The sequence below is a fragment of the Bufo gargarizans genome, chromosome 4 (assembly GCF_014858855.1).
Source record: "Bufo gargarizans isolate SCDJY-AF-19 chromosome 4, ASM1485885v1, whole genome shotgun sequence".
NCBI classification, from domain to species: Eukaryota; Metazoa; Chordata; class Amphibia; order Anura; family Bufonidae; genus Bufo; species Bufo gargarizans.
This window is the reverse complement of record NC_058083.1, coordinates 442,374,835-442,398,601: the sequence shown is the minus strand read 5'-3', so window position 1 is coordinate 442,398,601 and position 23,767 is coordinate 442,374,835. Positions and strand designations below refer to the sequence as shown.

Genomic DNA, 23,767 nt, shown 5'->3' with positions numbered 1-23,767 from the left:
CATTGTAATGCGTTTTGCATGCGCCCGAGAAAAATTGTGCATGTTTGGTATCCAAACCCGAACTTCTTCACAGAAGTTCGGGCTTGGGATTGGTGTTCTGTAGATTGTGTTATTTTTCCTTATAACGTGGTTATAAGGGAAAATAATAGCATTCTGAATACAGAATGCATAGTAAAATAGCGCTGGAGGGGTTAAATTTATTTTTTTATAATTTAACTCGCCTTAGTCCACTTGATTGCGAAGCCGGTGTTCTGCCAGATTTCTATAGCTTGCCGAAAGTCTATAGCGGAAGTGACGTGGTGCGCTGCGCAAGCGCACAAGCGTACTTCAGCGAAGCATTCCTGCTGCCTCCACTGGAGTAGTTCGCACACCGCGCGTGCGCAGACTTAAGGGTATAGATTTCTTAAAGTGACAGTCATCTCCATTAATCTACATGAATTTGTACTGCGGGCTCGCTTCGCTCGCCACGCATCGGGCTCGGCCTCGCTGCGCTCGGCATTTAGTAAAACTAACTCTATGCCGCCATTGATAGTAAAGAAGGAAACGGATGGTAAAGAAAGAGATGGATAGTCTCTTTCTTTACTATCCATTTCCTTCTTTACTATCAATGGCGGCACAGAGCTAGTCTTACTAAATGCCGAGCGCAGCGAGGCCGAGCCCGATGCGTGGCGAGCTAAGCGAGCCCGCGAGGGTACAAATTCACGTAGATGCTGTATTTTACTTGAGGTGACTGTCACTTTAAGGCGATGATTCGGATGATTTGTGGAAGTGCGCTCCGTCACTTCCGCTATAGACTTTCGGCAAGCTATAGAAATCTGGCAGAACACCGGCATCTCCTTCTGTCTTCATCTTAGCTGTGTGGAGGAACAGGACCTGTGGTGAGGTCACTCCGGTTATCACATGATCCATCACATGATCTTTTACCATGGTGATGGATCATGTGATGACTGGAGTGACGTCACCACAGGTCCTGTTCCTGCACACAGCACAGAAGACAGACAGAAGTGGATTAAGGTGAGTTAAATTATATATTTTTTTAACTGTAACCCCTCCAGCGCTATTGTACTATGCATTCTGTATTCAGAATGCTATTATTTTCCCTTATACCCATGTTATAAGGGAAAATAATAATGATCGGGTCTCCATCCCGATCGTCTCCTAGCAACCATGCGTGAATCGCACCGCATCTGCACTTGCTTGCGAATGCTTGCGATCTTCACGCAACCCCATTCATTTCTATGGGGCCTGCGTTACGTGAAAAACGCACAAAATAGAGCATGCTGCGATTTTCACGCAACGCATAAGTGATGCGTGAAAATTACCGCTCATGTGAATGGGTCTGTATTCAGTGTGGGTGCAATGCGTTCAACTCGCGCATCGCATCTGCGCGGAATACACGCCCGTGTGAAAGGGGCCTTAGAGGCATTCCGTTATTCGTTCTGTCATAATAGAAGTCTATAACCTGCATAACGGAAATGAGACTTCTATTATGATGGATTGAATAACATAATGCCTCTAAAGGCATTCCTTCATAGAATTGTGTTATGGTCCGTGGTAATGGAATCCATAACGCAATTCACCTTTTACCACCAAATGAAGTGTGAACGAATTTCAAAATATGAAATTCGCTCATCTCTAGAAATGATCTATTGTTTTTATGTTAAACATTTTTTTTGTAATATTTGGCGATTTTTATGAAATCTACCATATCACAATCTGTATTTTTTTTTTTTTTTTTTTATCCTAATATCTTGCAGCTTTTGTGCCCCCTTTTGAGCCTAATAATAAGTCGAGGCTTTTGGTTCTGTACAAATCACTCTTCAGCAGATATCTTATTATAAACACATGTAGATTGCAAAAATAAATACCACCTTTGAATAGATAACACAGGATCCAACCTTCACAAAAACGTGATGGTCACTGTTTATCTATTTCCCCTCCCTGTACAGTGACCTCTGCACAGGTCACAGAGCATGTCTAGAAAACTCTCCCATGGAAGTCAGTGAGTCCCCACCAGACTATTGTGTCTGTGGTACATTTGCTTGCTTTAGAATATATTTCCCCATAATAAAAATAAATATTAGAAAAATAAAGATCATATTCTTCTTAATACGCTCAAACTACAGTATATAAATGTATTTATCCCATTCGGTGAATGCCCTAATGGAAAAAAAATCCATTTACAGTTTTTTCCTCACTTAACCTCCCAACATTTTTTATAAAAATTGATCAAAAAGTCATACACCCCAAAATTGTATATATATGAACTATTAATCACCCCACAAATAATGAGCCCTCACATAGCTCTGTAGATGGAAATATAAAAAGGTTATGGGTGTCAGAATATAGTGATGCAAAGAAAAGAAAATATTAAATTGTGCCAAAAATAAACACAAAAGTCTATTTGACGCTACAAAATGCTTTATTATGTAGGAAAATAAGACTATAAAAAGTACATCGTTTTGAACCATAAAATAATCACATTTAACCTAGAAAAAAATATGTATTCTGTTTGCTTTTTTGTTTATCCCATTTCCAAGAGAATTGAATAGGGCCTCATGCGTTGTGCGGCCATTCCGTGCATTGGGGACCGATCATTTGTCCATGATCCGTCCACACCAATAGAACATGTTCTATTTTTTTGCGGAGGCACAGACAGAAACACCATGGAAGCACTCCGTAGTGCTTCCTTGGGGGTTCCGTGCCTCCGTTCCGCACCGCAGCTCCAGATTGCGGACCCATTCAAGTGAATGCTGGGCCCGCATCCATGATGCGGGGAGCACGCGGCTGGTGCCAGCATATTGTGGACCGGCTGTATGCGGGCAACGGCCGTGTGCATGAGGCCTAAAAGCTATGAAAAATAAGTTTGTACCCCCAAAATAGTAACAATTAAAAAGGTCAACTCATCCTGCAAAAAAAACCAAAAAAAAAAAAAAACAAGCCCTTACTACACAGCGATGTCAATGGAAAAGTGTAAAAAAAAAAAAGGTTATGGCAGCAATAAAAAAAAAGGTTTAGAAAGTTTTTATTATGCACAGGTAGTAAAACATAAAAAGCTATAAATTTGTAAAATAAAAGTATCGATCTGATTGATTGCTATGGGCAACTAAGCCAGCTTTCCTTTGCACCAGTTTTGCTAAATCTCCCCCATTGTGTCCTCAGAGCCTAAAATCACTGCGTCCTTAGGCTGAATTCAGATGGGCAAAATGGTCTGTATTGTTGCCGTAACACCTGAGCGATTCTTCATGCGCAGGGAGGTCCGTATGTCCATGTAGGACATGGAACTGATGACTGCCAGTGACAGTCTTCTGTGGTATCTAGGTCTGGGTTAGTGAGACACAGACCAGATAAGTGTGAATAGCGGATAAAGCCTAGTTTTTACAGTCTACTGAATAATTACATGATATTGCAGTGTGAGATGTGTTTGTCACAAGTGTATCTTGTCCTTAGCAATAATTTAAAACTGTACACTATACTGTACAATCGATTATCAAGCATCTCCTAATATATGTTATTCTTTGAGTGAATTAGGTTTTCATACTTTCCACAGCCAGATGGCACAATTCAGATTGTGTTTCTGACTTTTCTCAATGTGTGAAAGTCTTGTTGATGAAAATTCTTATTTTTCAGATAAAATTGTACGGAAAGCTGGGAGTTTAAAAAATGCTTATGTATGTGAAGTTGGTCCTGGGCCAGGAGGAATTACAAGAGCTATACTAAATACTGGTGTTGAGGAACTCCTGGTGGTTGAAAAGGACACTAGATTTATTCCTGGACTTAAGGTTTGTATTTTATTGCCAGACTCGGAGGTCCCCTTCTTACAACCCCCTCTTTTAGGCATTGTGAATGCCTCTCTATACATCGTCTGTGCATTACTTGAGCCCATTGATTTGAATCTGTCAAAGTTTTACCGAACTATCCTATTAAGGAAGTTCAGCTGTGCGCATTTGCGCACATCGCATCCAGCAATGCCGACATGGTGGATACCGCCGTATTATGTCTTTGGTCAGGTGAAAGGTAATAACTTATTAGGCTAATGCACAGGAGACAGGGATTGGCAAATGATATGACCAGCGATTACTATTGGTGATTGTGAGGGGGTGTGTTTTTATATGTGGGGTATATATATATATGTGTAATTGTGATGATGTCATTAGGCTTGACAAAGGCTGAGTATCAGCCGAAACGTTGATGTCTTGAGGTCGCAATAAAAATTCGGATGATGTTAGATGCTGCCGGTGCCAATTAGGATCTCCAGCCTGCCAGCGGCGATCGTTCGCTGGCAGGCTGGAGATGCAATTTTTTTAACCCCTAACAGGTATATTAGACGCTGTTTTGATAACAGCGTCTAATATACCTGCTACCTGGTCCTCTGGTGGTCCCTTTTGTTTGGATCGACCACCAGAGGACACAGGTAGCTGTGTAAAGTACCACAAAACACTACACTACACCCCCCCCCCCCGTCACTTATTAACCCCTTATGAACCCCTGATCACCCCATATAGACTCCCTGATCACCCCCCTGTCATTGATCTCCCCCCTGTAAGGCTCCATTCAGACGTCCGTATGATTTTTACGGATCCACGGATACATGGATCGGATCCGCAAAACGCATACGGACGTCTGAATGGAGCCTTACAGGGGGGTGATCAATGACAGGGGGGTGATCACCCATATAGATTCCCTGATCACCCCCCTGTCATTGATCACCCCCCTGTCATTGATCACCCCCCTGTAAGGATCCATTCAGACGTCCGTATGATTTTTCCGGATCCACGGATACATGGATCGGATCCGCAAAACACATACGGACATCTGAATGGAGCCTTACAGGGGGGTGATCACCCATATAGATTCCCTGATCACCCCCCTGTAAGGCTCCATTCAGACGTCCGTATGATTTTTACGGATCCACGGATACATGGATTGGATCCGCAAAACACATACGGACGTCTCAATGGAGCTTTACAGGGGGGTGATCAATGACAGGGGGGTGATCACCCCATACAGACTCCCTGATCACCCCCCTGTCATTGATCACCCCCTGTAAGGCTCCATTTAGACATTTTTTTGGGCACAAGTTAGCGGAAATAGATATTTTATTTTAATTTTATTTTTCTTACAAAGTCTCATAATCCACTAACTTGCGTCAAAAATTAAAATGAACATGAACTCACCATACCCCTCACGGAATCCAAATGCATAACATTTTTTAGACATTTATATTCCAGACTTCTTCTCACGCTTTAGGGCCCATAAAATGCCAGGGCAGTATAAATACCCCACATGTGACCCCATTTCGGAAAGAAGACACCCCAAGGTGTTCTGTGAGGGGCATATTAAGTCCATGAAAGATTGAAATTTTTGTCCCAAGTTAGCGGAAAGAGAGACCTTGTGAGAAAATACAAAAAAAATTATCAATTTCCGCTAACTTGTGCCAAAAAAATAAATTCTATGAACTCGCTATGCCCCTCATTGAATACCTTGGGGTGTCTTCTTTCCAAAATGGGGTCACATGTGGGGTATTTATACTGCCCTGGCATTTTAGGGGCCCGAAAGTGTGAGAAGTCTGGCATCCAAATGTCTAAAAATGCCCTCCGAAAAGGAATTTGGGCCGCTTTGCGCATCTAGGCTGCAAAAAAGTGTCACACATGTGGTATCGCCGTACTCAGGAGAAGTTGGGCAATGTGTTTTGGGGTGTCATTTTACATATACCCATGCTGGGTGAGAGAAATATCTTGGTCAAATGCAAACTTTGTATAAAAAAAATGGGAAAAGTTGTCTTGTTATTCCCCAACTTCTCCTGAGTACGGCGATACCACATGTGTGACACTTTTTTGCCGCCTAGGTGGGCAAAGGGGCACACATTCCAAAGAGCACCTTTAGGATTTCACAGGTCATTTTTTACACATTTTGATTTCAAACTACTTACCACACATTAGGGCCCCTAGAATGCCAGGGCAGTATAACTACCCCACAAGTGACCCCATTTTGGAAAGAAGACACCCCAAGGTATTCCGTGAGGGGCATGGCGAGTTTCTAGAATTTTTTATTTTTTGTCACAAGTTATCTTCAAATGCCAACTTTGTATAAAAAAATGGGAAAAGTTGTCTTTTGCCAAGATATTTCTCTCACCCAGCATGGGTATATGTAAAATGACACCCCAAAACACATTCCCCAACTTCTCCTGAGTACGGCGATACCAGATGTGTGACACTTTTTTGCAGCCTAGGTGGGCAAAGGGGCACACATTTCAAAGAGCACCTTTCGGATTTCACCGGTCATTTTTTACAGATTTTGATTCCAAACTACTTTTTGTCACAAGTTAGTGGAATATGAGACTTTGTAAGAAAAAAAAAAAAAATCATAATTTTCCGCTAACTTATGACAAAAAATAAAAAGTTCTATGAACTCACTATGCCCATCAGTGAATACCTTAGGGTGTCTACTTTCCGAAATGGGGTCATTTGTGGGGTGTTTGTACTGTCTGGGCATTGTAGAACCTCAGGAAACAAGACAGGTGCTCAGAAAGTCAGAGCTGCTTCAAAAAGCGGAAATTCACATTTCCACTTCACCACCATGACGGCCCAGAGAGATTGACCCCTGACCTCTGTAGGGGCAGGAACAGAGATAGGTTTAAAAGGACCCCTCCCACCACCATTTACCAGTGTGTTCCTGCCCCTATAGCGGCCAGGACAGAGAAAAGTCCTCTCTGGCTTCAGGGAGGTGAAGTGGACCTCATTTTTTATTTTCAAAGGTACCTGGATGACCGCATCGGCGGTCCTTGTGGCCTCCCTTACGGGTCCATCATCCAGGTAAGCGTCCCCTGCTCTCCGGCGGATTAATCCAAAGCTGGCAGGGTGACGCCGGGGTCACGCTCCCTACGGGTGGGAAGCCTGCCCTGAGCTGCCGCAGGTCGCCTACCTCCTTGTGGGGGAGCCGACCGGAAAGACGCTCTGCATAGTCGCGTGCGTCTGACGTCACTTCCGGGTTGCCGGCGAAACCCGGAAGTAGACGGGGCCTCTCAATAAAGCGCTCCCAGCACTCTTTCCCGCGGCGTTCTCTGCATCGATTGCTCGCAGACATGTCGGACCAGGAGAGGGAGAAAGAGCCGCAGCAAAAGGAGCCACAGCTGAAGGAGCAGACCGCTTCAGAGCGCCCCTGCGTGAGTAGCCCACCTGGGCAGCTGGCAGCTTCACAGTTGCAGGGGGGGTCCGTATGTGTGCACACCCTTGTGTATTCACTGTCCCTTCTCCCTGGGGGTCTGCGGGTATACTGCACTAAGTTATGCTCCTATACCTGACTGGCATAAATTAATGGGCTGCCTCTCTCACTTTAGGCCAAACTACCTTTAAAAAAGTTAAAGAAGACCGCCAGATGCCTCCAGTGCTCCGTCCGGCTTCCTGAGGGCTATACAAAAAAACTTTGCTCGGATTGCATCGCTAAAATAGTGAGAGAGGAACAGCCCTCAATTATGCAGGAGTTCAGATCCATGATTCAGGCAGAGGTTAAGTCTTCCCTGACCTCCCTCCGCGAGGATATCCGAGGGCCTCGCCCCCCTAAACGACCCAGAATGGTGGATATTTCTGACTCAGAGGATTTAGAAGACAATACCTCATCCCCTAGAAAAGAGGACGAGGAACCCCTATCTGAGGGCGAGATCATTGAGGACACTAAGAAATATTTCTTTACCTCCAGCGAGATGAGTGACCTTTTAAAGGCCGTCAGGGACACCATGGGGGTGGAGGATATCCAGCAACCCCATACGATTCAGGAGGAGATGTTTGGGGGATTGAGGGTCAAACGCTCCAGGGTCTTCCCCATAAATGAAAACATTAAGGAAATGGTGATGGATGAATGGGCCCATCCTGAAAAGAAACTGGGAATTTCCAAAGAGTTCAGGAACCGCCTTGTGTTTGACCCGTCAGATTCTAAGATCTTTGAGGTTCCTAGAATTGACATCCAGGTGGCCAAGGTTAATAAAAAAAAACTCACTTCCATTTGAGGATTCCTGTCAGTTAAGGGACACTATGGAAAGGAAGGCCGACAGTCTGTTAAAAAAGTCTTGGGAGGCAGCAATGTTTAGCGTCAGGACTAACATAGCCGCTACTTCAGTCGCCAGGTCTATGTACCTATGGCTGAATGAACTAGAAAATCATCTAGTTAACAGGACATCTAGGGACCAGATACTCAACACTATTCCCCTACTAAAATCTGCCACAGGTTTTCTGGCGGATGCCTCCGCAGAAACGATTAGGTTCTCAGCCAAGGACGCCGCTTTGTCCAATGCTGCCCGACGGGCACTTTGGATGAAATCTTGGTCGGGGGATATCTCTTCCAAGATGAAGTTATGTTCTATAGCCTTCTCAGGGGAATACGTGTTCGGTCCTGTTCTGGACAGGATCCTTGAGAAGGCTACAGATAAAAAAAAGGGGTTCCCTGAAGAGAAGACCGCTAAAAGGAAAACCTCCTTTCGTGGTCAATTTTCCCAGAACAGCTCCTTTCGTGGCAGGGGTAAAACCGGACGTTGGAGTTACCCAAAAGGGGGGAGGGGTAGAGGTTTCCTCCTTAATCCCCAAAACAAAGGAGGTGAGAAGCAGTGACGCCAGGATAGGGGGAAGACTATCCCAGTTTTTTGCTCAGTGGCAACAGACTTCTTCTAGCCCCTGGGCTCAAAATCTTGTCAGAATCGGTTACAGGATAGAGTTATCTTCCCCCCCTCCAAATGTGTTTCTGGTTTCTCACCACCCATCTCCTTGTCAGCTCAGCCAGATCTGGAAGGAGGTTCAGAATCTCCGGGACTTAGGAGTGGTGATTCCCGTTCCCGAGCTTCAGCGGGGGCAGGGTTTCTACTCCAGCCTTTTCTTGGTAAAGAAACCCGGGGGTTCCTTCCGTATGATCATAAACCTCAAAAGGCTAAACAAATTCGTTACCTACAAAAAATTCAAGATGGAATCCCTAAATTCCACCATTCCTTTAATTCAAAAAAATGCGTCCCTCTGTACAATCGACTTAAAGGACGCATACTATCATGTTCCTATTCACCTCCAGTCTCAAAGATTCCTGCGATTCGCAATAAGGGATCACAGAGGGTCTGTTCACCACTTCCAGTTCGTGGCTCTCCCCTTTGGGCTGGCCTCAGCCCCAAGGATTTTCACGAAACTGGTGGTGGAGATGGTCGCCTCCCTGAGACCTCAGGGGGTGACGGTCGTCCCGTATTTAGACGATTTTCTACTAATTTCCAACTCTGCGGATCAGTCCATAGCAGACCGAGACATCTTCTGCTCCCTTCTGACATCTCTGGGGTGGGTGATAAACCTAAAAAAGTCATCCCTAGTTCCAAATACCAGGGTAAAATTCCTGGGGGTCCTGTTAGATTCAGAAAAACTAACAACCTTTCTCCCAGCAGAAAGAATCCAGAACCTGCAGTCGGCTATCAGAGCCTTCCTAGGACGTCGATCCTTCTCGTGCAGAGAAGCGATGAGTCTCTTAGGTCAGATGACAGCCTGCATAGTAGCAGTCCCTTGGTGCCAAGCCCATTACAGAACCCTCCAGTCCTGGCTTCTCAGGATGTGGGACAGGAACCTATCCTCTTTGGACAAGAAAATCCTGATTCCGGGCCACATAAAATCCACAGTATGGTGGTGGCTTCAAACAAAAAACTTAACGAAGGGCATGGCCTGGTTCAGAACCCCAGCAGTGCTTATCCATACCGATGCCAGCGTAAAGGGGTGGGGTGCAAAAATTGCTTCCGACCTCTACCAGGGAGACTGGCCTCAAAGTATTGCAGCCCAGTCTTCAAACTACAGGGAGTTCAGGGCAGTTTGGGAGACAATACAGGTAGCCGCTCAAAAATTTAATAAACCAACATATAAAGGTCTATTCAGACAATGTAACGACCGTGTCCTACCTCAAACATCAGGGGGGCACACGATCTCAGAAGCTAGAAGGTCTGTCCAAAAAGATATTCCTCTGGGGGGAAAAGAACGTAAAGTCAATATCTGAAATTCATTTAAAAGGAAGCCTAAACTGTGCAGCAGACTTCCTCAGCAGGACTACCATAGACCAGGGGGAATGGTCTTTAAACAGGGACGTCTTCAATCTGATTGTCCAGAGGTGGGGCCTCCCTCTGGTAGACCTATTTGCTACAAGAATAAACGCAAAGGTATCAACCTTTTGCTCCCTAAACCCAAGGGACAGGCCCCTAGCGATCGACGCCTTCTCCCTACACTGGAACTGGGACATTGCATATGCCTTCCCTCCGTTCCCATTAATCCCAAAAGTCCTCCAGAAGATCATCAGGGACAGAGCCAGAGTAATCTTGGTCACTCTGTACTGGCCCAAGAGGAGCTGGTTCTCGATACTAACCAAACTCTCCTCTCAGGAAGCTTTTATTCTCCCAAGGAGGAAGGATATCCTGATCCAGGGGCCGGTTCTCCATCCCCATCCGGAAATCTTCAGTCTCTCGGCTTGGATCCTGAGTCCAACCTTCTAAGACGTAGAGGTCTCTCTGAGGGGGTTATTTCTACCTTAAAAGCCAGCAGAAAGAAGGTGACAAACGCCATTTATTTAAAAATCTGGAAGAGGTTCTGCACCTGGTCGGGCGACAAAGCCCCAGATCAAACCAGACCGAATATACTGAAGATTTTGGATTTCCTGCAGAACGGCCTAGAGTCGGGGTTAAGTCCTTCTACCCTTAGAGTCCAGGTCTCAGCACTTAGTGCATATTTTGATTCTGAACTAGCCAACCATAGATGGATCCAAAGATTCCTGAGATCTGCAGCCAGACTAAGACCTTCTCTCAAATCAAAGGTGCCTACCTGGGACTTAAACACCGTCCTTAACGGACTCACAGGTCTGCCTTACGAACCCCTGGACTCAAGTTCTCTGAAGCATCTTTCCCAGAAGGCGGCTTTTCTTATTGCTATAACATCAGCAAAAAGATTGAGCGAGATCCAGGCATTGTCAATAAGACAACCATACCTCACTATTCAGGACGACCGTGTCACCTTGAGGCTAGACCCGACGTTTTTACCAAAAGTAGTAACCAACTTCCATAGGAACCAGGAGATCATTCTTCCCTCCTTCTGTGAAAACCCTAAGAATTCTGGAGAAGAACGCTTCCATACCCTGGACGTTAAACGAACAGTGCTAAAGTACCTAGAGGTCACTAGAAACCTGAGGAAGGTGGACAACTTACTAGTGCTATTTGGTGGTAAAAATAAGGGGAAGGCAGCTTCCAGATCTACCATTGCCCGATGGGTAAAACAGACTATTACAGACTGCTACAGGATTGAGGGCATCAGTTGTCCAGAGGTCATTCGGGCTCACTCTACGAGAGCCATGTCGGCCTCTTTTGCTGAAAGAGCAGGAGCTTCCCTAGACCAAATATGCCGGGCTGCAACCTGGTCTAGTGTAAATACCTTCACTAAACATTACAGACTTGACTTATCCAGGTCCTCTGACCTGGCTTTTGGTCGCAAGGTCCTTCAGGCCGTTGCCCCACCCTAAGACGTATATAATTTGTTATGTCTCTCTGGGCCGTCATGGTGGTGAAGTGGAAAGCCGGAATTAGACTTACCGGTAATTCATTTTCCACGAATCCACCATGACGGCATGATATCCCACCCTGAAAATACATTTTACTCCAAAATTTGGTATGAACTTAATACCCAAAAAAAAAAGGAGAAAAAAAAAAAAAACACTTTGTGATTTTTCACTCATTAACTGGTGATTGTGGCACTATAATCTGGAACTCACTGGTGAATGGTGGTGGGAGGGGTCCTTTTAAACCTATCTCTGTTCCTGCCCCTACAGAGGTCAGGGGTCAATCTCTCTGGGCCGTCATGGTGGATTCGTGGAAAATGAATTACCGGTAAGTCTAATTCCGGCTTTTTTTGTACCATAGTTTGTAAACGCTATAACTTTTACCCAAACATTATTTTTTTTATCAAAGACATGTATAACAATAAATTTAGCGAAACATTTATATATGGATGTCGTTTTTCTTGCAAAATTTTACAACTGAAAGTGAAAAATGTCATTTTTTTGCAAAAAAATCGTTAAATTTCGATTAATAACAAAAAAAGTAAAAATGTCAGCAGCAATGAAATACCACCAAATGAAAGCTCTATTAGTGAGAAGAAAAGGATGTAAAATTCATTTTGTTGGTAAGTTGCATGACGGAGCAATAAACGGTGAAAGTAGTGTAGTGCAGAAGTGTAAAAAGTGGCCTGGTCATTAAGGGGGTTTCAGCTAGCAGGGTTGAAGTGGTTAAAAAGCTTGTCAGCAAAGATAAAAGTTAAAATATGTCTTGTAGGCATTACATTGTCAGGGACCTCGGGAGGGAAATCAATTGCACAACTTCTTTAAAGGAAACCTGTCACCATGATTTAGCGCATAGAGCTGGGGACATGGGCTGCTAGATGGCCACTAGCACATCTGCAGTACCCAGGTCCCATAGCTCTCTGCGCTTTTATGGTGTTAAAATACCGTTTTTAGTGATATGCAAATTACCTCCTATGTGTCCTGTAGCCGGAGATGAGTCCAGCGGAAGGGAGCCCAGCACCGCCCCGCGTCCGCCGAATCTCCTCCTTGCCTGCTGACGTCATAGAGCTGAAGTGCCGAAATCTCGCGATGCGCGAGCTAGCGCATGCGTAGTTCGTTCCCTGTGCTGATTCCAGTACAGGGAATGAACATGATGCCGAGACTGCGCATGCGCTAGCTCGCGCATCGCGAGATTTCGGCACTGCAGCTCTATGACGTCAGCAGGCAAGGAGGAGATTCGGCGGACGCGGGGCGGTGCTGGGCTCCCTTCCGCTGGACTCATCTCCGGCTACAGGACACATAGGAGGTAATTTGCATATCACTAAAAACGGTATTTTAACACCATAAAAGCGCAGAGAGCTATGGGACCTGGGTACTGCAGATGTGCTAGTGGCCATCTAGCAGCCCATGTCCCCAGCTCTATGCGCTAAATCATGGTGACAGGTTCCCTTTAAATGGCTGAATTCTGAAATAATTTTAATAGCCTACACAGAGATAAGTTTGTCCCGCACCTGGTTTTGGCTCACAGTCACTGATGGAAATCATTGATGAAACACTGACCAAATCACTAAAGTGTGAACTAGACCTGAGGCAGACTATTAACTGTTTATGTGACAACATTTGTTCTGTGTTCATATACATTTGTGGCCAAAAGTTTTGAGAGTGACAGAAATATTTTTTTCCCGCAAAGTTTGCTGCTATAAACTGCTTTTAGATCTTTGTTTCAGTTGTTTCTGTGATGTAGTGAAATATAATTACACGCACTTCATACATTTCAAAGGCTTTTATCGACAATTACATTTATCAACATTTATGCAAAGAGTCAGTATTCGCAGTGTTGGCCCTTCTTTTTCAGGACCTCTGCAATTCGACTGGGCATGCTCTCAATCAACTTCTGGGCCAATTCCTGACTGATAGCAACCCATTCTTTCATAATCACTTCTTGGAGTTTGTCAGAATTAGTGGGTTTATGTTTGTCCACCCGCCTTTTGAGGATTGACCACAAGTTCTCAACGGGATTAAGATCTGGAGAGTTTCCAGGCCCTGGACCCAAAATGTCAACGTTTTGGTCCCCGAGCCACTTAGTTATCACTTTTGCCTTATGGCACGGTGCTCCATCGTGCTGGAAAATGCATTGTTCTTCACCAAACTGTTGTTGGATTGTTGGAAGCAGTTGCTGTTGGAGGGTGTTTTGGTACCATTCTTTATTCATGGCTGTGTTTTGGGGCAAAATTGTGAGTGAGCCCACTCCCTTGGATGAGAAGCAACCCCATACATGAATGGTCTCAGGATGCTTTACTGTTGGCATGACACAGGACGAGGGTGGATTTTATTTAAATCAAACCGATTTAAATCATGATTTAAATCACTAGTCAGTAAGGCTTGATTTAAATCATAGTTTTTTACATAAAGATTCATATTTGGACAATTTTTCTGTTGTACTTAGGGAGGAGAAAAATAATAATTACCTTAATAATAACAATTTAAATAGGATTTATTCAACTGAAACAATAACATTACAGCATGTTATTTGCTTAAGCATCCATGTTTGTTGCAGTGTATGCATTTTGCACGCATGCCTGCCTTACCGATAGGTAAAGGATCTTCATTAAAATATTGCCAAACTGGGTCTCTTTTATGTCCTGCTGCCATTATAGTTTTTTTGCTCCAAGGAAAGAATGTGATAAACCTTAGGTCATGCACACTAAAAGATCCAAAGACTTGTCTGTCTGTGGCTGTGCAGTACTGTGCTCAGAAAGTTTCACTTTCATTTTGTAGTACTCCATGTCTGCTTGCCTTTTACTCCTTACACTTAGTTTCACTTTCTTCTTGTGGAGATCTATTCCACTCCAAACAATCAGAAAAATATTGTTTATATTCTATTCACTGAACTTTAAACTTAGCACTGAAGGGGTTTATTCTGTATTTATAGGTTTGCAGAAGTTAGGATTGAGATCTTTCTCTTAACTCTTCATGTTATTCAGTTTTGAGAACTCCAAAATTAAACCAAGCATCTGTGATAATATCTTGTATCTTGTAGGCATGACATTGTGAATGGATTAATGGAATTTAACAAAAAATTAAACATAAACAGCCTTATTCTACATAATTAAAAAAGTAATCTTTATTTCATAATGAAATAACCTTTGGATGGTAATATATTTTCCACAAAAAGCATTTTATATAAAAAAATCTGATTTCAATAAAAAAAATCCGATTTTAGGGCTCTTTCACACTTGCGTTCTTGTCTTCCGACATAGAGTTCCGTCGTCGGGGCTCTATGCCGGAAGAATCCTGATCAGGATTATCCTAATGCATTCTGAATGGAGTGAAATCTGTTCAGGATGCATCAGGATGTCTTCAGTTCCGGACCGGAACTTTTTTTGGCCGGAGAAAATACCGCAGCATGCTGCGCTTTTTGCTCCAGCCAAAAATCCTGAAAACTTGCCGCAAGGCCGGACGTCGTTTCGGCGCATTGCCGGATCCGACGTTTAGCTTTTTCTGAATGGTTACCATGGTTGCCGGGACGCTAAAGTCCTGGCAGCCATGGTAAAGTGTAGTGGGGAGCGGGGGAGCAGCATACTTACCGTCCGTGCGGCTCCCGGGGCGCTCCAGAGTGACGTCAGGGCGCCCCTGGCGTGATCGCATGGCACGTCATCCATGCGCATGGGGCGCTCTGACGTCATTGTGCAGCGCCCGGGGAGCCGCGCGGACTGTAAGTATGCCGCTCTCCGCTCTTACTATGGCAACCAGGACTTTAATAGCGTCCTGGCTGCCATAGTAACACTGAAAGCATTTTGAAGACGGATCCGTCTTCAAATGCTTTCAGTACACTTGCGTTTTTCCGGATCCGGCGTGTACCTCCGGCAAGTGGAGTACACGCCGGATCCGGACAACGCAAGTGTGAAAGAGGCCTAAATAAAAAAAAATCTGATTTAAATAAAAAAAATCTTTGCTTTTTATCCACCCTGCACAGGACTGATGGTAGCGCTCACCTTTTCTTCTCCGGACAAGCCTTTTTCCTGATGCCCCAAACAATCGGAAAGAGGCTTCATCTGAGAATATGACTTTGCCCCAGTCCTCAGCAGTCCATTCACCATATTTTCTGCAGAAGATCAACCTGATGTTTTTTTTGAGAGAAGTGGCTTCTTTGCTGCCCTTCTTGACACCAGGCCATCTTCCAAAAGTCTTCGCCTCACTGTGCGGGCAGATGCGCTCACACCTGCCTGTTGCCATTCCTGAGCAAGCTCTGCACTTTTGGCACTCCGTTCCCGCAGCTGAATCCCCTCTTTAGGAGACGATCCTGGCGCTTGCTGGACTTTCTTGGACGCCCTGAAGCCTTCTTAACAAGAATTGAACCTCTTTCCTTGAAGTTCTTGATGATCCTATAAATTGTTGATTGAGGTGCAATCTTAGTAACCACAATATCCTTGCCTGTGAAGCCATTTTTATGGAACGCAATGATGGCTGCACGTGTTTCTTTGCAGGTCACCATGGTTAACAATGGAAGAACAAAGATTTCAATCATCACCCTCCTTTTAACAGGTCAAGTCTGCCATTTTAACCCAATCAGACTGACATAATGATTTCCAGCCTTGTGCTCGTCAACATTCTCACCTGAGTTAACAAGACGATTACTGAAATGATCTCAGCAGGTCCTTTAATGATAGCAATGAAATGCAGTGGAATGTTTTTTTTGGGATTAAGTTAATTTTCATGGCAAAGAAGGACTATGCAATTCATCTGATCACTCTTCATAACATTCTGGATTATATGCAAATTGCTATTATAAAAACTTAAGCAGCAACTTTTCCAATTTTCAATATTTATGTAATTCTCAAAACTTTTGGCCACGACTGTACATTCACTGTGCAGACTGACATTCAGCATAAATGATTCCTGTCTTCCAAATAAGAGGACTGTTCTTTGTAGTCGAACTTGTTTATTGGTCAACAGGTCATCGTACATATGTGATTGATTATATACAATTGATTGATTGGTAAAACAGGATTGTTTGGTAAAACTACAAGAATACAAATAACATGTTTTGTAAATAACATAGTATTAAGAATAGCATGTACTATAATATTACATTTACACTGAAGCACATAGTAAAATGTCTGCCTGTACATAAGATTGCCTGGCTAGCTAACAGTAATAACAAATCCCTGAGTAACAATTGCAACTAGCTGAACAGCTCTGCAACACCCAATATCCCTGAAAGAAAACGAAGTGTAATACAACTTAACACCGCTAGATGGTGCTATAACCACATTAAACACTTCAGGAATGCCAAGACTGAGGCATGCGTGATCTGTAATGATTCTCTAACCCTGCTGGGCAGAACACTTTCCGTCTGGCGTCAACAGACGCCACTACTAGAACCTTCATTCTTAGCAACCCATTTTGGTCAATGGTGGGATCGAGCCTTTTCAAAGTGCTATCTTTAGAGACTGCTTGGTCTTTGCTGAGGTAGTCTATTTCTTTAGCATAACATTCGTGTTGTATTGTGCAAATTATTATGCATTTGAACCTTTCCATATTGGGAGCGTTAAAGGCGTGTTTGCAGTGATTCTACCCTTTGCAGGGCTTCTGGCTCACAGTTAATGTCGACTTGTAAGAATGAGCTATATGAACTACACAGGCTAAACCACAAACTAACAATATCCAGGTGGAGAACCTGTTGAAACTATGGGATTTGAGTTGGTGGTCTGAAGTCACCATACGTGGAACAGATACTTCAGGTCGGATTTCTTCATCGGCATCTGGGTCTACCAATTCAAACGTGTCGGATACTGCAAGGCTTTGAACGGTACAGGAATGCAGGACCCCTAAACCATGTTCTGTCCTTAAGGTGGCTTGGTGTGATGGATCTAGTCGCAGGATTATGCTGTATAGGCACGTAGTGCCACTGTTTAAGACAAGTGGATCTCCTGATCCTTAGCACCCGATTGCTGACATAGACGTAAAAACATCTGGTTTTGTAGCAGATATATCCTAGGACTTACTTGCTGTCCGTATAAAACTCGACTTTTTCGATTTCGAGGTTCATTCCTGATGTTATAAGTTCAGCAAACTCCACTGCAAGCACAGCAGTGCAGAGCTCCAGTCTGGGAATTGTGTGTTTGCGGAGTGTGTTCTTTGACATCTATGGTCTTTAGGTATGCTACGGCCGCAATCACCTTGACTAAAGCGTGACAGAAGATATACAGTCTTTGCATCTTGACTTCAATTGATGGCACGGAAGCATAGGGTCATGTCACGTGAAGGCTGGTCAAAGCTTCGAAAGACTTCTTCCAACCTGTCCACAGGTCCTTTTTCTCTGTGGGAACCAGATCATCCCCATCAGACGTCTCTGTGGTGAAGTCTCTTAACATCATTTTACCTTGGATGGTAACAGGTGCTACGAATACCAGAGGATAATATAAGCTGTTTATGGTGGACAGGACTCCTCTGCGTGTGAAGGGCTTTTCTTCCTTCAAGTCAAATACTACTCATATCTGCCCTGTTTTTTTTTAGGATGATACACGCCGAATATGGGTAAGTACTAACACTCCTCGGAGTCTTGGAGCGTGGGTGCCAATTCTGCATGGTTTTTCTGTAATATTCTTTCCATTAAGGTAAAGAAATGTTCTTTTGTCTCCAGTGACACTTGAAGTTTGTGCTTGAGGGAGAGGAATTGACTGTAGACAAGTTCTTTGTTGTTAGGTAAGCATTATCTCTGGGGTTTAAACGGTAAAGGTGCGACCCAGCCTTTTGATTCGCCTTTTACTATTCCTTGATCTATGATATCCAAAGACAGCCTGTCTTCTATTGACATTGTGACCCTGCTGTCTTCTCTTGTCCTGTGGAAGACTATGCACCCTAAGTGATCTTGCTCACCATTGCAGGTATGGTCTTCAGCAGGAATCTTGCTCACCATTGCAGGTATGGTCTTCAGCAGGAATCTGTGAAAGGACAAGGCACAGGAGCTTTGTGTGGCAATTCTTTTATTAGGAAACTGCTCTGACATGTCCATTTTCAATTGTGTTGGTGAGCATACTGTTGACTGAGTTCGGCTTGTGTGCTCCTCTTAGGCAGACGTTTCTTATGATGACCCATCCTAGGTTAAGTCTCTGGGCGTATGGAGCATTTTGGGAACCGTTAATCTGTCCTATAGCCCTATGAACTTGTAGTATGTCTCTTCCAAGGAGTAAGACTATCGGGGCTTCTGGGTCCAGTTCTGGTATCAGGTGAACTATAAGCCTCAGGTGGGGGAGGTATGCCACTACCTCTGCTATAGGTATCTCAGACTAGTTGTCTCAACGGTACCAGCACATGTCCCTAAGGAGTAGGGAGAACAGGACCCTACGATGTTGAAAGTGTCGATGAAGGTGGATTTAGCTAAAGACCTGTTGTTGCTTTGATCATCTAAAATTGCATATACCTCGATCGCCTTATCTCGGTGGCTGACCGGATAAACCGGCAGATTTTTGAGCACGACTTCCCTCCTGCGAGTCCCTTACAGATCGCTGTACACTGAGAAGTGACTACTTGGATATCCATGTCGGTGTCTATCTGCTTTCCATCATGCTCCTCTGCTTGGGATGATGCCTTAGAGGGTGGTCCAGGGTGTAAAGCCGTGTTGTGTTCTGTGCATGTCACACTGACCTTACAGTTCTTGGTGGAGTGCGATGTTGTAGTGCAGCACCTGAAGCAAATGTTGTTTTCTTTCAGGAATTCTTTGCTGTCCTCTAAAGACTTCTCCCTGAAGGCTCTGCATTTTAGTAGAGGATGTGGTTTCTTGTGCAGGGAGCATTGTTTGGTAAGATCTTTGGATATGTTCTCTTCTTGAGAAGACTTAAACAGCTTGTAAGGAGAACCTGTGGAGGCAACGTTAGTTTTGTGGACTGCCACTGGTGTTCTATGAGTTTTGACACCAGGGATAGTGGGACATGACAATGTAAAGTCAAAACTGGGATCATTTCTAATCCTCGCCTGTTGAGTAGCAAAATCTACAAACACCACGAATGGGGGAATGGTAAATTATGAGCCTGTTTATAATGGGAACAATATGTGATCCACTTCTCCAGTAGATTATAAGGGAGTTTTTAGGCAATCGGATTGACACCTTGTCGGGTATATAAAGCAAATGCTTTATATAAATATACATTTAAAAAAATAACGGATCAAAAGAAAAAGGTGCAAATGATATTGATCTGCGAGGTGGACATATATATACCTCCAAGAGTTCGAGAACCTAATTATTTTGTGCAATCAGTAAAACAGGGTATAAGCGTTATACAATAGTTTAGCATACAATAAAAAATTAATCACCGTAAATTTCAATAATATACAATGATATGCAGTACCAAGAATTCGCCACTATATGGCCAACAAAATACTAATCAACCAACAGAAGAATATTATGCAATACGGCTTTAAAATTGGGAGAGATATAAAATCAATGGATTATGCGCAAAAACTCAATCAAGAAAATGACAAATACGAACCCTTGCTCTGCCCAAAATGATGACCAATCTCAGATAATGGTAGTATTGCAGCAAAACGTATAAATTATTGGCTTGATATCAAACTAGGGAATATAAAGATTCCCAACAGAGAGTTTTGCCAATATTATGCATCGTAACTGAAATCAGCAAAAATATTGATGTAGCAACTAACGTTACATGTCCGTAAATGAGTGGGTATCTGGCCAAGTATCAAGCCAATTAATTTAGATCAATACTACATAAAACAAAAATATACATTTCCCAAGGGTCAAGTGATGTGCAGAGTCTTGGGGCAATCAGCTCTCAAGAGTTTTTCTGATAATCCAAATCTTTCTCCAGAGATCTCCCTTTTTTTCTTTGTTTTTTCCTCCTTTTTGTCTTCTTGGTATCTGGTTTCTTAACCCAAAACTTATCAGATGAGCACACCTTTCTAGTTTGGAACTTTCCAATCATTGTTTGAGAGGCGTGTACATTGATAAGGAATGTGACATCATAACACCACCCAGAATGCACTTTTGCTACTGGTGTAGTGTTACCTGCTCATACCTAGGTGGCACTGTTATATAAGCAATAAGCATCATACCATTAAGGGTTGACTTATACATGGCTGACATTTTCAATACTACACACCTCTGACATCTGGAGGCCTTGTCTCAGAGCCGAGGGACAAACTTTGATACATGAATGTATACTTTGAACATCTAGACAATTCTCACACTGTGGAATTCATGTTCGGATAAAAAATACAATGAAGCCTCTACATCTGCAGGTGTCGTGTATCTTCTAACTGTCTAAATATTTAATAGATGGTTACAATAACACTAGCTCTTTGAACGGCGCAGTAATCTTTCCATGGATTTACTTTGGCCTACTTTTAAAATCCATACAAAATAGTGAGTATAAACCAACATTGCTGTTAAAAGCAATGAATATCCATTATAACTAGAATGCTCATATATAAATGTTTACACTCATGAAAAGGCACAACAACCTCTGGCGGTGTCCAGGAATGCTAGCCCTGGCAGATCTCCTTCTGCCTGAGCAACCTGTACCTCTATCAACAAGTCACTTAGTTCCCTGAGCTTCTGGTTACCCCTACCCACTATTCTGGGAAAATTCCCAATTTTCTTATATAAAGCATTTTCTATAGCTTCTATTGACCCATAACCCTCATCAAGTCTTTCCCACACCATCTTTAGGCCTTTGCCCGTATAGTTTATGTTCATGTTTTTGATTCTTTTGGCATGTTCAGCAGACTCGCTTCCAAGCCACTTTACAAAGAGATCCTCCTCACTACAGGAACTATCTAAGTCCCTTATGGCTCTCCATGCCCTGTAGTTCTCCGGGCGATCAGTGAAGTTTATAAGTCCTGTGGTAATCAGCTCAAGTTTAGCAAAGAACTTAACGAAGTCTATGTCAGCCTGGTTAGCTCCAGTATAGGGCTGCAGTAAACGAATATTTTTGTAATCGAGTATTCTATCGATTATATTTCTCGATTCATCGAGTAATCTAATAAGAAAAAGCTACTTAAAATAACGTATGTAATTAGGCATGTATAAAGTTATTGGTTTGAAGGGGTTAATAACTTTATACATGCCTAATGCCAAGGTGCTTCCATTAACCCCTCCAAACCAATAACTTTATACATGCCCATTGGGTTTGGAGGGGTTAATGGAAGCACCTTGGCATTAGGCATGTATAAAGTTATTGGTTTGAAGAGGTTAATGAAAGCACCTTGGAGGTGCCTTCATTAACCCCTCTCTAAACCAATAACTTTATACATGCCAAGGTGGTGCTTGCAGCCTCCATTAACCACTCTCTCTCCACCTGCCTCCCCCCAGCCTCTGATCTGCTTGCCCCCAGCCTCTGATCTGCTTGCCCCCAGCCTCTGATCTGCTTGCCCCCAGCCTCTGATCTGCTTGCCCCCAGCCTCTGATCTGCTTGCCCCCAGCCTCTGATCTGCTTGCCCCCAGCCTCTGATCTGCTTGCCCCCAGCCTCTGATCTGCTTGCCCCCAGCCTCTGATCTGCCTCCCCCCCCCAGCCTCTGATCTGCCTCCCCCCCAGCCTCTGATCTGCCTCCCCCCCCCAGCCTCTGATCTGCCTCCCCCCAGCCTCTGATCTGCCTCCCCCCCAGCCTCTGATCTGCCTCCCCCCCAGCCTCTGATCTGCCTGCCCCCAGCCTCTGATCTGCCTGCCCCCAGCCTCTGATCTGCCTGCCCCCAGCCTCTGATCTGCCTCCCCCCCTCCCCCCAGCCTCTGATCTGCCTGCCCCCTCTGGTAACGCAACCCCCCCCTCCCTCCCCAATATTAATCATTGGTGGCAGTGGCCACAGGGTCCCCCTCCTCCCCCCCATCATTGGTGGCAGTTTGTAGTTCCGATCGGAGCACCAGCAGTGTAATGCTGGGCCTCCGATCGGTTACCATGGCAGCCAGGAGTCGCGCTACTGAAGTCCTGGCTGCCATGGTATGTTAGTGAGCAGAGAGCAGCGCATTATACTCACGTGCACAGTGGCCGGCGGTCGCTCCTTATCATAGGTCTGTGCGGCGCACAAACAGAAGAAGGAGCGACTGGCGGCCACAGCGCACGTGAGTATAATGCGCTGCTCTCTGCTCACTAACATACCATGGCAGCCAGGACTTCAGTAGCGTCCTGGCTGCCATGGTAACCAATCGGAGCCCCAGCATTACACTGCTGCGGCTCCAATCGGAACTGACACTGCCACCAATGATGGGGGGGAGGAGGGGGACCCTGTGGGATATGGCCGGCACATTCATTGGTGGCGCAGTGCCACAGTCCCCCTCCCCTCCTCCTCCTACTACTCTGTCCTCATTGGTCTTCAGCCGCGCACAGTGGGGAGGGAGAGACTCCCTCCTCCTCCCTCCTCCCTCCTCCTCCTCCCTCCTCCTCCTCCTCCCTCCTCCTCCCTCAGCTGTGCCAGCCGGCTCAGTCCTGCCTCTCTGGCCTCCGGAGGACACGGAAGCGGTGAGTGAGACGCTTAATTTCACTCCCGCTCCGTGATCACGTGATGTAAACGATTCCTCGATGCAGGGAAACTGCATCGATGAATTTTTTGACTCGATTTAATAGAGTTATTCGAATAATCGTTTCAGCCCTACTCCAGTACTACCCGGTGTGCTGCGTGTGTTGTGTATAACTATACCTTTTAGGGGTTTCTGGCTTAGGGAAGTCTGTATAATACCATTCTGACACAAAGGTTGTTTAAGTCAAAGTGAAGGTTGTAGCTCTCGTTCTGTAGGGCGGTAGTTGTGGTCAGCGTTGCATACTGTCCTGCTCAAGGTACTGCGGTTCAAGGTAGGATCTCTGGCACTCTTTATGAACTGGCTGATATAATGGACCATAGTTGTCATCTGTCTTGGGATGCTGATGGATGTATTATTATACACGCTGTGTTGGATCTTGTTCATTTAGGTTTTACCTAAGAACTTGGCTGTGTTTCTCGGATTCGAGGAACTCCAACGCTTTTTTGGCTACTGCGGTTGCCGCTTCTTTCTCTGTGGCGAGTTTCCAGTGATGCTTGCAGGTGTACTCGCTCCTTTTCCATTGACACTTGGCGGCATACACTTTCTTCTTTCAGTGACGCTTGCAGGTGTGCTCTCTCTTCTTCCAGTGATGCTTGCAGGCATACGCTCTCCTTTTCCATTGACGCTTGCAGGCATGCTCTCTCTGTTTCTTGATCTGCTTGCCTTAGCTTTAGTTGCATTTAGT

General features: G+C 44.5%; 1 protein-coding gene across 2 annotated transcripts in view; it reads left to right on the top strand.

Annotated features, from left to right (window-relative positions):
* The window catches only part of TFB1M (transcription factor B1, mitochondrial), a 191,710-nt gene that overhangs the window by 8,779 nt on the left and 159,164 nt on the right, over nucleotides 1-23,767 (top strand). For both annotated transcript variants that reach the window (XM_044292177.1, XM_044292178.1), the window contains exon 3: nucleotides 3,631-3,782. In XM_044292177.1, coding sequence (XP_044148112.1) covers nucleotides 3,631-3,782 — 152 coding nt within the window. The remainder of the gene's footprint in view (nucleotides 1-3,630; nucleotides 3,783-23,767) is intronic.